Source organism: Sarcophilus harrisii, chromosome 2, assembly GCF_902635505.1.
Source record: "Sarcophilus harrisii chromosome 2, mSarHar1.11, whole genome shotgun sequence".
Classification (NCBI taxonomy): Eukaryota; Metazoa; Chordata; class Mammalia; order Dasyuromorphia; family Dasyuridae; genus Sarcophilus; species Sarcophilus harrisii.
This window is the reverse complement of record NC_045427.1, coordinates 555,560,482-555,574,854: the sequence shown is the minus strand read 5'-3', so window position 1 is coordinate 555,574,854 and position 14,373 is coordinate 555,560,482. Positions and strand designations below refer to the sequence as shown.

Here is a 14,373-nt window from a genome sequence, read left to right as displayed (position 1 = left end):
ACTTACTTGCATTTATTAAAGTCTACAAACTGAGTCATCTAGGACTCCTCGCTGTCACACCCCTCCCATTTCCAAGCCACTGACAAATCTTAGCATTTCTAACTTCATACCATTTTCCATAAATCCTCTTCTTTGTATTCACACAGCCAACACCCTACTAAAAGATCTTTATCATCTCTCATTGAACTGTGGTAATGGCCTTCTAACTGATCTCCTCGACTCAAATCTGTCCATACTCCAATCCATTTTCTATTCAGCTGCCATGGTAACTTTTTTTTTTTTTTTAGCACTCCCCTCTCTTGTTACTTCCATTCCTCCCACATACACTCACACACACTCAGAAAGCTCTAGTGGTTCTCTGTTACCTTCAGGATAAAATATAACCTCCCCTGTTTTACATTCAAAGCTCTACGTAATCTGCCTCCTTCTTAGCTTCTTTGTATACTTACACTTGATCCCTTTCCAGGCATTCTACTAACCAGCACCCCTGGACCATTGGTTATTTCTCTAACTATGAAGCTCCATCTCCTATCCCATCCCTTTGTCCTGGCCAGCTCCTGTGCTTGAAATGCTCCACCCCTTCACTTCTGCACCTTTGTCTTCCTGGCTGCCTTCGAGGTTCAGCTCAAATTCTCAATTTCTCAATTTCTGCCAATCCTAATCCCCCTAAAAGCTAATGCTTTCCTTCTCGGAGTGTTTTCCACATATTCTGTTTGTGTCTTGCCACATAACTAATTCTTAATATGCTGCCTCCTCCATTTGGATGGAAACTTCTTGAAGGCCTTTCTTTGTATCCCTAGAATTTATAGCATAGTGCATGCACATAATAAGCATTTAAATGTTAATTGACTGACTGACCTACATTATTAAGCTTTTGCTCGTCCTCTCAACTGCTGTTTTTCCTCTCAAACTTCCTTATATTCAATTAATTTGTATTTAGCATATTTATATTTATTCTACAGAACCCCTTATATATTCTTCTCTCTCATATTAAATATAAACTCTTTGCCAATAAGAATGGATTGTTTTATTGTGTTCATATCTCCTGTGCCCTACATAGTGCCTGACACATAGTAGGCGCTTAACACTTGTTGATTGCTTATTGGGTTCCTCTTTAAATCAGGCCAGTATAGTACTAACTGGTTATACTTCTGAAGTGAACTGCTCGATAGCAACTCAAAACTCAACTCAACTGGTTTTGACAAAATTTTATATTATGAATATATTATTATATTATATTATGAATGAAAAGCATTTATTATGCAATAACAATGTGCCAGATATGTGCTACACATTGGAGGTACAAATTTAAGTTCCTGTCCTGAAAGAACTTTTATTCTACTAAGGAAGACAGCACATATAGGGAGTGTTGGCTACAGAGGAGAATTTTGGTCACAAAGGATGGTGAATGAAGTCATTTGGTAACTAATTAACATGCCTTTACAGAAATAGAAATATTGATTTGAATCCTCACAAGGTGGAAGAAAGAAAGGAGCAAGGAAAGGGAGATTTATATGGGGGCATGGCAGGAATATGAACAGAGGAGATTGTGGCATTTCTGGGGTAACTTAGATGTGGTCACTTTTTATCAATCAGCAGTACAATACCTGAAGACAGTAGCTAGGGTGCCAAATTGGAATTGGAGAGTAGAATGAAGTTGCATAGCAGAAAAAAAAAAAGGGGGGATAATAGATAAAATTTTAGATGAAGTTGTATCATACTAGAATAAGACTGGATGAAAGCCGAACTTAGATGTTCAATATACAAGTATTTCACTCCTACTAGAGTTTTCAAAGAATGAATGTGAGAAGGGCACTTGCAAATAGTCTTTGGTTCAGTTAAGATACTGAATTCTTTAAAAGAATTGAGGCAATGAGGGGAATAGGGAGAAAAACTATAATAGGAATCTCTTGAAAGTATCTGTATGTTCTCCATATAAGAGGTCTCCAGGCTTGTTATAGTAGCCAGATGATGAGGTAGGAATCAGGACACCTGGGTTCCAACCTTGCCTGGGCCTTACCAGCTGGGACCCTAAGTAAGGGTGTATATGTATGCATGTATGTATGTGTATAACAAAGTACACTCCATATATGTGTATTAAATGTATATAGTATTTCAAGTCTTAGTAGTTTTAAGCTTATATACATGTATTTGTGCATATATTATATATGTACATATATATGCATATGTATGCCATTCTGTAAAGTGAAGAAGACAAGAATTATTACATATATGTATTTTAAATATACATCTCTATATAAATGTGTGCATCTACAATATGTCTATAAAATGCCAGCCTTGCCTACCTCACAGAATTGTAGCAAGGCTTAAATATGGAAGAACAACCTAACATGAGAACTAGGGTAGGAAAGGGAAGATGGAGAGCAAGATAGAGAATAATTGCAACTGACTGACCTTGTAGTCTGGTAAGTAACATTAACTGAACTAGATTCAAGCCATAATTACCTAAATTTTGTCTTAAAATATCATAATTCTATGTTGAAATGATCAATTTTGTATATATCAAAAAGCTCCTATATATTTTCTGGAAAACATGCTAAAATGCCAACTTTTATACTCTAGCTTCTGAGGTGTTTTTCACCAATATTCTAATATTGGTTGCAATTTAGGTCCATGTTTTGCCTACAGAATTTTAGTCAAAGCATACCATGGAATAGTGTACATACACTACTGGCAACCCCAACTCTCAAAAAGGACAAAAAAACCCCTGTAAAAGTCAGAAAGTTTGTACATTTAAGGTAAATCCCTGCTTTTTATTGAAACATTAGTAAGTTTAAGATACAGATTTCACTGTACTTCTAACCTAATCTTAACCAAAAAGACACAGAGAACCTCATATCTCTTAAGAGGTGAGAAGCTGATCCACTCTCTTACATGTTACAAGAAAGGAAACTGAGGTCCAGAGGAGTTCAATGATTTGTCCAAGATCTGCTAGACAATATTCATATCTTCCATTTACTGATTATTACCAATTTTCCCTGCATATGTCTCTTTTGTATATACTTAAATTATGTTTTCTTCTCCATTAAACTGTGAGCTCCCTAAATAGAGGGACTATCTTTTGCCTTTGTGTTCTCAGAACCTAACAAAGTGCTTAGCACATCACAGATGCTTAATAAATGTTTACTGACAACTACCAGGATGAGAACCCAAATCTTCTCATTCTTAGTACTTTCCAATTCCCCTTCTACCTTTAGAATCATAGAATATCAGAATTATAAAGGGTCTCGGAAAGCATGTAGTCCAACATCTATGTTCAAAAAAAAGTCAACAAGAATATCTTCTATTATATTTCCAAAAAGTCATACTGTCACTTCTTTGATTAAGAAATTTAGTAGTAGCTCATTATTGCTTCCAAGGTAAAAATACAGACTCCTCAGATGAATAAACTGAGTCCCAGAGAATTCAAACAGATTTAGTTAGAAGTCTGCTTTAGAAATATCAACTCAGCAACTTTGTTGAGAATTGATTGGAAAAAAGATGACACTTGAACCAGGAAGACCAATGAGTAGATTATTACAATTGCCCAAGCAAAAGACAAGAAGGACCTAAATTAATGGTTATTTGAATGAAAAGAAGGGAACAGATGCAGATGTTGTAAATAGAATTAATAAGGCTTGGCATTAGATTGAATATGTGGGGTGAAGGACAGTGAAGAGTTGAATTTCTCTACTCTGGAATTGCAAACCTGAGTTATTAGGAAATTGATGCTCTTGCCAGAAATAAGAAGTATATATTAAACATATCGATACTGAGATTCCTGCAGAACATTCATATGAAGATGCCTGACAAAAGAGAAATGAAGGCTAGATGTATAAATATGAGAATTAGGTACATAGAGATAATAAGTCTAGTATCAAACCCTTGAGTACACACACAAATAGGGGTTTAACACTTTGATGAGCCTTCAAAAGAGAATTAGAAGAAACAGGCAGATGGGCAGAATGACAGTAGTTAGTAAACAACTGTGCATGAAAATTCACGTGTCTATGAGGAGGGTGGTAAGCAGTGTCAGAAGCTATAGAGAAGTCAAGAAGGATGAGGATGGAGAAAAGGGCCATTGGATTTAGCAGTTAAGGGATCATTGATGACCTTCAGAGAGCAATTGCAGTTGTTGGGTATTAGAGTCAAAAGCCTGAATGCAAAAAGGTGAAAAGTGATTGGTTGTTGAGAAAACAGAGACAATAAATGTAGATAACTTTTTCCAGGTGTTTGGCTGTGCAACAGAAGACTATAATAACTAGGGGATGAAGGAGGGAGGAAGATCAAGTAAATATTATTCTAAGGATTCAGAATTTTCTGACATGCTTGTAAATAGTACAAAAATATGAATGGACAAGGAGAGAATGAAAATTAGAGCAAAGATAATTGAAGGGACAAACTTCAGTAAGAGTTGGGATAGGAAATAAGGATTAAGAGCATGAGTGAAATGATTGCCTGAGCAAGGAGAAAAACTACTACTTCTGAGATTACAACAGAAAAAGAAATAATTGAGGCATAGTAGTGAGGAGATTTGAGAATATAACTAGAGAGAAAGATGAACTTGAAATGGATAGCCTCAATTTTGACCATAAAGAGTGAGGCAAAGTCCTTAAGGGAGAGAAGAAAGAAGTTGTTGGTGGATTGAGAAGAGAAGAGAAAGTTTATAACAAGTGCTATGGAGAATGTATTTCAGAGAACAAGTCATTAAAAAACATGTTGGAAAAGGTGTGCAGAGCATGGGCCAGAATTACAATTACAAGCTCTATACTGACAATATTTTTAAATAATGTAGTCAAAAATCCAACATCAGATAAACAATTTTACTCATGCCTTTCCTCTACCAATAATTGTTATTTTTTCCTATATATGTCTCACCTATGCATAATTAATTATGTTTTCTTCCCCATTAGACTGTGAGCTCCCTGAAAGCTAAGTCATTGGACCAAGAGCCATATTTTACTCTAGACCTTCCGAAATATTATTTTTTTCTTTTCTTTTTAAAAATAATCATCTGGATGTGGCTCTCTTCAATAATGACTTGATTCAAACTAGGACCATGGGAGACTGACCATGGGAACTGAATGTGATTCACAACATAGCATTTTCACTCTTTTCATTGTTGCTTGCTTGCATTTTATTCTGCTCCTTTTTTTTTTTTACTGATTTGATTTGATTTTTCTTATGCAGCACAATAATTGTATAAGTATATATGCATATATAAAATTTAACATATATCTCTACCATGTTTAACATATATTGGACTACTTGCCATCTAGGGGAAGGTATGGGGGAAAAGAGGGAAAATTGGAACACAAGGTTTTGAAAGGGCTAATGCTAAAGTATTGTCCATGTGTATGTTTTAAAAAATAAAAAAGCTTTAATAAAAAAAAATCATCATGGATGAGGGGATATCATTTATGAGTAGGACTAGCATAAATTATAAATTCAATTCAGCAAGCAAGCCACTAAAATGGGTGCTAAACAAACAAAGATAAGTTTACCTTATAGTAATATACCCAGATAAATACATAACTATAAGATGATGGAGAATTTAACAACATTATGGGAAAGGAAGAGATCAGAAAAGGCCTGAATTAGGATTGGGCACATAGTGGAACCTTGAAAGTATATAGCATGGAGAAACAGCCTATACAAAGACACTGAGGTAAGAGATGGTGTGTATGAAAAACAAAAATTCCACAAGCATTTATTTAACATTTACTGTAAGTTCCAGATTATCTAAATGCTGGGAGCAGAAAGACAGTCCCAGATCTCAAGGAGCTTATGTTCTAGAGAAAGAAAACAACACATAAAAGAATGCTGAAAACAGGAGGTACCTAGTTTGGCAGAATAGTAGAGAAAGTTGGAAGAGACAGGAGGAGCACAACCTAGAGATGAGTGAAGACATGACAAATAGTAAAGAGGCTACACTGAACTTCCAGGGTAAGTGGTTCCTATGGCATAGTAGATAAGATCTGCAGAGAGTCAGCAGTACAGCTCAGAAAGAAACAGTAAACAGGTCATTGTTGAATGTGTGTAGAATAATGTGAAATATATCTGGAAAGATAGACTGGAGCCAATTATAATGAGCTTTAAATACCAAACAGAGAAGTACAAAAGTTTTTAAAATCGAATCAATAAGTCCCATCTCCATCATGCTACAGGTGAAGAAACTGAGGTCTAGAGGAGGTCAATGATTGTTCAAAGTCAGAAAGCCAATTAATGCTCAAATAATATTTTTTAAAATGTTAGAGCTTGTAGAAAAGACCTTCCCATCTCACTGGTAGCTATTGCTTAGGATTCTCCTGAAGTGCCTCCAAAAGTTAGTAATATGTTGTTATCACAATACTATGGGTATATAAGTCTCAAAGCACTTCTGGCCCACAAATAGTCTCACACTTTGAGCAAGTTGCTACCTTTGAATGGAATTGAATTATGTTGACTGTTCACATGATAATGTTTCTTTATAATTATACCTTTCTCATCTACCAAAACAAAAAGAATTTCCTAAGAATCATTGTTCTACCCCAAACTGTATTGAGTATGACCTGATGCCAGAGAGTAATCCTGACAATGGTTTTTTTTTTTTTTTTGAGATTTTATTTTAGTTTTCAACATTCACTTTTATAAGATTTTGAGTTCCAATGTTTTTTCTCTCCCTTCCTTCCCACCTCTTTCCCAGATGGCAAGTAATCTGATAGAGATTATACATGTATAATCTATATTAAACATATTTTCACATCAATCATATTGTGAAAGAATCAGAACAAAAGGGAAAAACACGAAAAAGGAAAAAAAAAGTATGATTTGATCTGCATTGAGATTCTATAGTTCTTTCTCTAGATGTGGATGGCATTTTCCATCATAGGTCTTTTGGAATTTTCTTAAATCATCTGATAGTATTTTTTGATGAATGAAATATTTTCTGATTGGCAGACTGATGAGGAGAAGAAACAAGACTTACCTGTGGTGATGCCGGTTTTTGACAGAAACACTTGCAGTATCCCCAAATCCCAAATCTCATTCATTGACTACTTCATTACAGACATGTTTGATGCTTGGGACGGTAAGAAATCAGCTGGCATACTATTTTCTTCTAAATTAAGATCACTAAGTATACACTAACATCTGGCTCACAATTTTTCACCTAACTCTTGACCAAAAAGCAAAACAATGCCCCCCATAGTAATAGAACAAAGACTATTTTCCTTCAATCTTACCTGGGTACAAGATTCCTAAAATGGAATATACTTGTCATTGTAAAATTCAAATTGACTGGAGAACAAACCTCATTAGGGAATTTCTGTAAACTAAGCAGTACAAAGTGTATTTCAATCGTGTCCTTGAAGACCAAAGTACAGTACTGAAAACATTAGCTCTCTTGTAATAGCCTAATTATGTTCCCTGTGATTGGAAATTGAGAATACAAATGTGGTTATGAGGCTTTTATGTGGGTCCCTGCCAGAAAGTTTCAGCTTTTAGACTCAAGTCCTGTAAAGTCATTGCTTCTTTTGAGAAGGTGTCAAAGTTGTACAGACATCTGGAGCACTCAAAATATTTATTTGTACAATTCTTGATTATTTGTACTAATGGATATAAGCATCCAAAAGGGGAGATAACATTTTTTTAAAATAGTTTCTATTGGGCTTTGGCATGTGTTGTGCTTACATTTGCATAGCTGTACATCTGATGGTCTGGGAATTCATACTCACTTCAGAGTCATTTTTCCCAGACATGCTGGGAGGACCTGACTCAAAAAAGGCTGGGAAAGTGCCTAGGTTCCCGAAACTACTCCCTCTATGTAACACATTCCATGTTTGGTAGAGAATGGATCAATCTCTTTAAGCAGGATAAAAGCTTACTCTTTCTCAAAACTTTGTTGGAAAAACAAAGACAATTAACTGTTGGGGAAGCAAACTTTTAAGTAAATAGGAATATCTATTATACTGGTACCCTATTCCCGCCTCATTTTACAAAGTAGGAAATAGTTCCAAATAGGAGTTGAGATAACTATTCTTTGTCAAACTATTCTGTTAAGACACTTTGGGAAATACAAATAAGCACATTTGCTAATTCCACCCTGAGAAATTATAATATATACCTATCAAAGGATTTAGAGTTGTAACTGCCTTTTGAGATTACCGGATTATAGGATTGAGATAATATAAGATTTAGAGGTAGGAAAGACCTTTGAACTTCTCTTCTTCAACCCCCTCATTTCACAGACTAAGAAACTGAGACCCAGAAAGGTTAAAGTGATATGCCAAAGATTACAGTCGGAGACCCTCCACCATACCATACTGTAGTTAGAAAGATAAACTATCTAGAGATATAGCCTGCAATCTGGAACCACAAGCTCTAGATTTAAAGGGAACAAGTTCAGATTTGGGGATGTCTTTTTGACTACCATTGCCTCCATCCAATGCATGGTTCCCACTTTAGAATATAAATTCATGTCGAGGCTTCCATTGATATAGGTAAAAGAGTCCCTGGTTTCCCATGCAAACACCAAAGGTAATAATGCCTTTCAGATAACAGATTACCAAAAAAATCTAGAACAATACAATGGACTCACAGTAGACTATAAAAATATTAATTCTTGTTATCAATATTCAGGAAGTTCTACCTTCTACCTCACTGACCTATAGAGACCTCCAGTTTTATAGTACTAGCCTGAGAGTCTGTATTTCCCCAAAAGAAAACAAACTTGGGGCCATTAGAAAAGGCACCTCCTTACATTCTGTTAGTGCTTTCCTTCATCCCAGGCATCTATCTAGGCCTCCGAGGTTTCAGTGAAACCCTGAGAGTTTGTATTCACTCAGAAGAAAAACAAACTTGAACTTGATAAACAGTCTAACTTCATCTCCTAAGATGCATATAGAATAATTCACAATAGTATCATAAGGTAAAGTTGAGGTTTTTCTCAGCTAAGTCAAATGAAATATCTGCAAAGCACCAAGTACGTGCCTGGCATATAATACATGTTTAAAAATTACTTGTTCCCTTTCCTTCTAAAATATGGCTCAATCTTTTGCTATTTACCAGCTCCAGGACCATGTTTCTGGCATTGTTCTCTGCAAAATGCTACCATTATTCGGGGACTTTTCCTCCTTCTAGAAGGCCAAGGGAATCATAGTTCATAAATTTGGAGCTAGAAGGGACCTTAGAGGTTTTCAAAAATAATTCCCTCTTTTTAAAGATAAAGTGATTTAATCATGCAAGTAAATATGAAGGATAATACTTCAACCCAGGTCTTCCTGACTCAAATCTAAAGGTCTGCTATTTAGTATTTGGTCTCTGGTTTGTGTTCAGACTAGATCTGTTAGGTCTGCTTGCTGCTTTGTATAGGTTCAGAGCAAAAAAGTGGTTCTGATACACAAATAGCTTGAGTGAATAAAATTATCCCCAAATGCTGAGACTTAAATCACTCATCATCAATAAAATGAGAAAGGGTTGCCAAGTATCCAAGCAAGGAAATGTCCTAAATTATCTCTGGGGAGCTGATAATGGACATGTCTGCATTCTCCAGAAGGAGTGAAATTGATGTCCCAAACCAAGGCTTATTATCTCCATCAAGGTGATTAATTAATGAGGAACAACTTGCCTCATCAAGTTGACTTGGTCCTCTTGCTCAATACTTATAAAAAGTTAAATAATAGCATGAAGAATTAAATGCTAATATTAAATAAAGCAATACAAGGTTTGCCTCAAGCCTGCATAAGACAAAGGGCAAATGGAGAGTAGATGTAATAATGGAAGTTATGTAAGTTTAGAGAAGAGATTGATTCCCCATATTTTGGAATGGTTTTCGAAGGTCATGAAAGACTCATATTGGGCCTTGAATGATTTCAGCAAAACAATATTATACAGTCATTGATCTCATTTCTGAATTACTGAGGAATAAGCAAAGCAAGTAATTAGAGTAGGTATTTTTTAAATTGGAAGACACAATAGGGATTAATTAGTTCAACTCTTGTTTTACAGATAAGGAAAACTGAGGTTCAGAGATAGAAAGTCACTTGTACAAGATCAGTTAGGCTTAATGCAAGATTTGGCTCAAAGTATATTTCAGATATTGCACTCATAGATAATTAGAGTTGATTGTGACTTTTTGCCAAGAAGCGGATAGTATGGTTCATCATGGAATTATTACTATCTCTAGAATTATGGTTGGTCACTGTGTCTTAAACCCTTCAAAATTGTTTGTTTTTATAATATCGCTATTAGATAAATTATTCTTTTGGTTCTTCTCACTTCACTCTCCCCTTTAGTTTCCAAATCTTTGCCAAAACAAAAAGATATTTGTACCTAGGGTTCTTTTTTTTTAGTTCTGTTCCTTTCAAAGTCCAAAATTCAAAATCACTGGGTAATGCTTTGACATCTTTCTCTTTAGCCTTTGCAGATCTGCCCAATTTAATGCAACATCTTGAGAACAACTTCAAATACTGGAAGGGACTAGATGAGAAGCAGCTCCGGACCCTAAGACCACCACCTGAATAGCGATTACTCCTCCTCCTCCTCCTCCTCCTCCTCCACCCAACCCAGGCATCCAGATGCATTGTTCCTCAAGCTCACTTGGGTTCATATTAAGCCAGAATCATTTGGCCTTTTCAGTATTAGTCAGACCGGCCCCGTGCACTTGAGGATCTGGAAAGAACATGGCAGTCTCCTGTGGCCTTCAATATTGAAAACCCATGGAGTAGAGAGTCAGTCTTTCCCCCTGATGTTACACTGGATGGATGGCTGCAGAGACTATCCTGAAGAAGGTCAAATATGAACCATATGTCTGCATTCTCATCATACAAGACAATGCAGCTTGGTAGGATGATAGAAGAAATTCTCAGATCCTCAATTCAACAAGTGAAGGAGAAATCCCCATTGACTCATAGCTTTGTGGAGAATGTTCTGTGCTGGGTTTAGCACTTAAAAACTGCTAATAAAAATTTAGACATTTAAAGGTAACTCTTCATGAACAAGTTTTTGTCCTATGAAAAATAGACATCTTCTATTTTTTCACATCGCAGAAGGTGCAATCATTCACTTCTAAGCACTACTGAAAGTGACTTCTCTCAAAAGAAATTTAGTAGCAAATGTAAAGAAAAAACCACAAAGAATTTTTTGAAGTTGATTGTTAGCATCTATGATTAAAATATGTTTTATTTATTTTGTTAGATGTTCAATATTTTCTATGAATTTATAAATACTTAAAAAGCCAAAGCCAACTTTAGATGCCATTACAAATTTACATGATTCATTTCATTGATATGCATTACTTGATGTACAGACCTTTTATTTTCATAATGCAAAGACAAAATACTATCCAATGACACATTTTTACTGCACTCTATGGGTAACTATATGTTAACTGTCGTCTCTGATTTATGCTAATGAAAGAAGATTGTTTGGTTGACAGGTCTCACTCCAGAGTACAAAGGTCTGAAAGACTCTTCTGCTCCAGAAACAGAGCTATGCTACGCTAGTTATCATTCTCTGCTTTTGTTTGCCGATGACTTCCCAAAGTGAAATTGTACAACTCTTGGTCAGACGGGGGAAAAAACTTGGGACTGAACATTTTTTTCTCCTTTAAAAATTTTATAATTAAATTCCCTATCAAAAGTCTGCCTTATTTTATACAGTATTTCTACAAAGCATTCCATACCATAGACAAGGGAATAACCAATGGAATATTTAGTGAATCTCAGCATTTTATAGCCTCTCTATTTTCCTTGGCAGTGGAAATCTTTAACTCTGGAAATTTGTAAAGGTTCTGTACCTTCACAATTGAATGAAGTAAACACCAGAAAACAATAAAACATATATTTTAAGAAGTGTCTAAGCTTGAACTATTTCATTTTCCACATGTTCTATTTTTTCATTGCCTGGAATATTTCCCAGGAGGGATAGGGATTAGATCTGTAATTTGGTATCATGAACTTCTATTACCAGTGTGGTTCAGCACCTGTTGTGCAATAATAGTTTTAGAAAGTTTTCTAGACCATTGAAAGGTTAAGTTACCTACCTTAAGTCATTCATACAGGCACTATATGTCAGAGGCAAGGCTGGAACCTAGGTCTTCCTAATTTAGTAGTTCCACTACACTATGCTGCTAATTAAATTTTAAAGAAAATTCAGTATCAGGTATGGTTGCACACTCTTGTAAACTTCCAAGCCTTAAGGAAAATGGAATTGCTTGAGCCTAGAGATTCTGAGCAATGGTAGGGTTAAAGTAACTGATTAGGTAGCTATATAATAAGCTTCCTAGAGGAGGGGGCTACATGAAGAGATCATTGAACCCAGAACTGAGATGAAAGGAAGAAAGGGAGGGAGGGAAAAAAAGAGGGATTCTGCTGCTGTCAGGTTAGTTCTAGTTAGAGACTAGCAGCTTCAGAGTTTGTAGGTGCTAGAAGGACCTATTGAGTATCAGAATGATCAACCAAATGGATATACAAATTTAGCTTTTTGTGACAGTTCATCCACCCACAAATTTCAGTGTTTGGGGATGTGGGTGAAAATGAAATTGAACATACTAAAAATAATACAAAATGGATCTGGTGTCGATTGATTGAGCTATATAGGCAGGCAGCAAATGCTCTGAGTCTTGATGGTCTGCATAGACAGTGATGTCCTCAGTCTCAAATATGGTTTTGACTACCAGCAGCTTCCTCTCCCAGACAGTGAAGTTCTTCTTTGTATTTATCAGCTTGAAAAAGAAGCCCCAGTCCAAAAGATCTTTTTTATAATCTTTAAAGGATGGCAAAATGAAATGTGCTAATCCCTCACTGTAGTGACCAATTGGCATGAGGCAACAATAACTAAATGTGCTTTCTTTATCCTCACATGTCCACTAGAAAGCCTTGGCCCAATTAAGCAGGTCTATGAAGAGGGCAGTCAGAACAGAGAAGCTAAAAGTGACACAGTAGTGTCTCACAAAGCTGATGAATCACTGTGGGACCTGCCCAAAGGAGGGATCAGTAATGTGCTACAGGAAGCTGCTCTGGAAAGCCAGTTGTTATATATTCACTCTGAGCATTTACACCTTGGAAATCAGTAAATGCTGCAAATGGGGAATTGATTGTTTTGCTGATTGTCTAGACTTAAGGATATGTTAAATTTAAAAGTGTGTAATACATTCATTTTTTTTTTTTTGAGAGGTGGTTCTTCCAGGACACAGGAAATCTCCTACTGTCTCCAATTTATATGAAATACATCCTTTTGACTTATTCCTCAGGAATAAGTACCCTCAGGAACTCCATACCTTCTAGTTCAAGTTGGCATTCCTCTACTTTTGGATACTTTTGACTCTGGTTTAAGAATTAGAACTAAAGAAATTAGCCAAAAGATTACTCAGACCAATTGTGTATATTGGACAGGAATTTGGAAACTTTTCATTAAAATAAACTCCACCATATTCTTGCAGAATTTGAATCCATAAAAAAATAAAAATGCAATTCTAACAGGGTTACAAAATCTTCAAAAAAACCTGCTAGTTTTACTCAAGCCAAACACATTTTAAACAAACCATATCAGATTTATTCCATTCATTGCCTCTTTTTATCTGGATCAGGGAAATACCACCAACCAAGCTAACCAGTCCATCAGTATCAAGGGTTAAGAATACAGGTTTCAGATGGCATCCAGAATGAGCCTCAGAAATCCCCTACCCCTTTTTAAAAAATGAATAGTAGTGGATCTTTGGTGAGGACAATAGAGGACTGGATGGCTTTTCTTTAGATTCTTTTCTAAAAACTCTTGCAGGTACCATATTTGATCTACTAAATTATTGGAACTGACAATGGAGACCTCCAAATCAGTTGATACATGAACAATTTATATTATAGCAGTTTCTCTGCTTTAATCATGTTAAACCCCTTCCAATAATCCTGGTACTCAGAAAAACTCTCTAATACAGGCTTTCTCTAGGGATTTTGGTTAAAGGCAGCATATAGTTGTTCTAGGTACTAAATGCATGAGACACTAATGCATCTGACAATACTCAGAATAAGGGAGACCTTTCTTATTCCACACAATGGATTCATTGGCTACACACATCAATCAGTTCCTAATACTATTGAGAAAAAGTGGGAAATTAGATTGTGCTAAACACCTGGAAGTGTTTCCGTACAAGGAAGGAAGGAAGGGAGGAAGGAAGGAAGGGAGGGAGGGAGGGAAGGAAGAAAGAAAGGGAGGGAAGGAGGGAGGGAGGGACGGAGGGAGGGAGGAAGGGAGGAAAGAGGGAGAAGGAGGAGGGAGGAGAGAAAGGGGGAGGAGGAGGGGAGGGAAGGGGAGGCAGTGGGGAGGCAGAGGGGGGCAGTGGGGAGGAAGGGAGAAAGGGAGAGGAAGGGAGAAAAAAGAGGGAGGGAAGGAAGGAGG

At 36.2% G+C, this 14,373-nt stretch overlaps 1 protein-coding gene across 2 annotated transcripts in view; it reads left to right on the top strand.

The window, feature by feature from the left end:
* Positions 1-11,834, top strand: part of PDE8A (phosphodiesterase 8A) — a 256,329-nt gene extending 244,495 nt beyond the window's left edge. For both annotated transcript variants that reach the window (XM_031955687.1, XM_031955686.1), the window contains 2 exons: positions 6,940-7,069; positions 10,397-11,834. In XM_031955687.1, the coding sequence (XP_031811547.1) occupies positions 6,940-7,069; positions 10,397-10,503 (237 nt within the window). In that variant the 3' untranslated portion in view covers positions 10,504-11,834. The remainder of the gene's footprint in view (positions 1-6,939; positions 7,070-10,396) is intronic.
* The last annotated feature ends 2,539 nt before the right edge of the window (positions 11,835-14,373 follow it).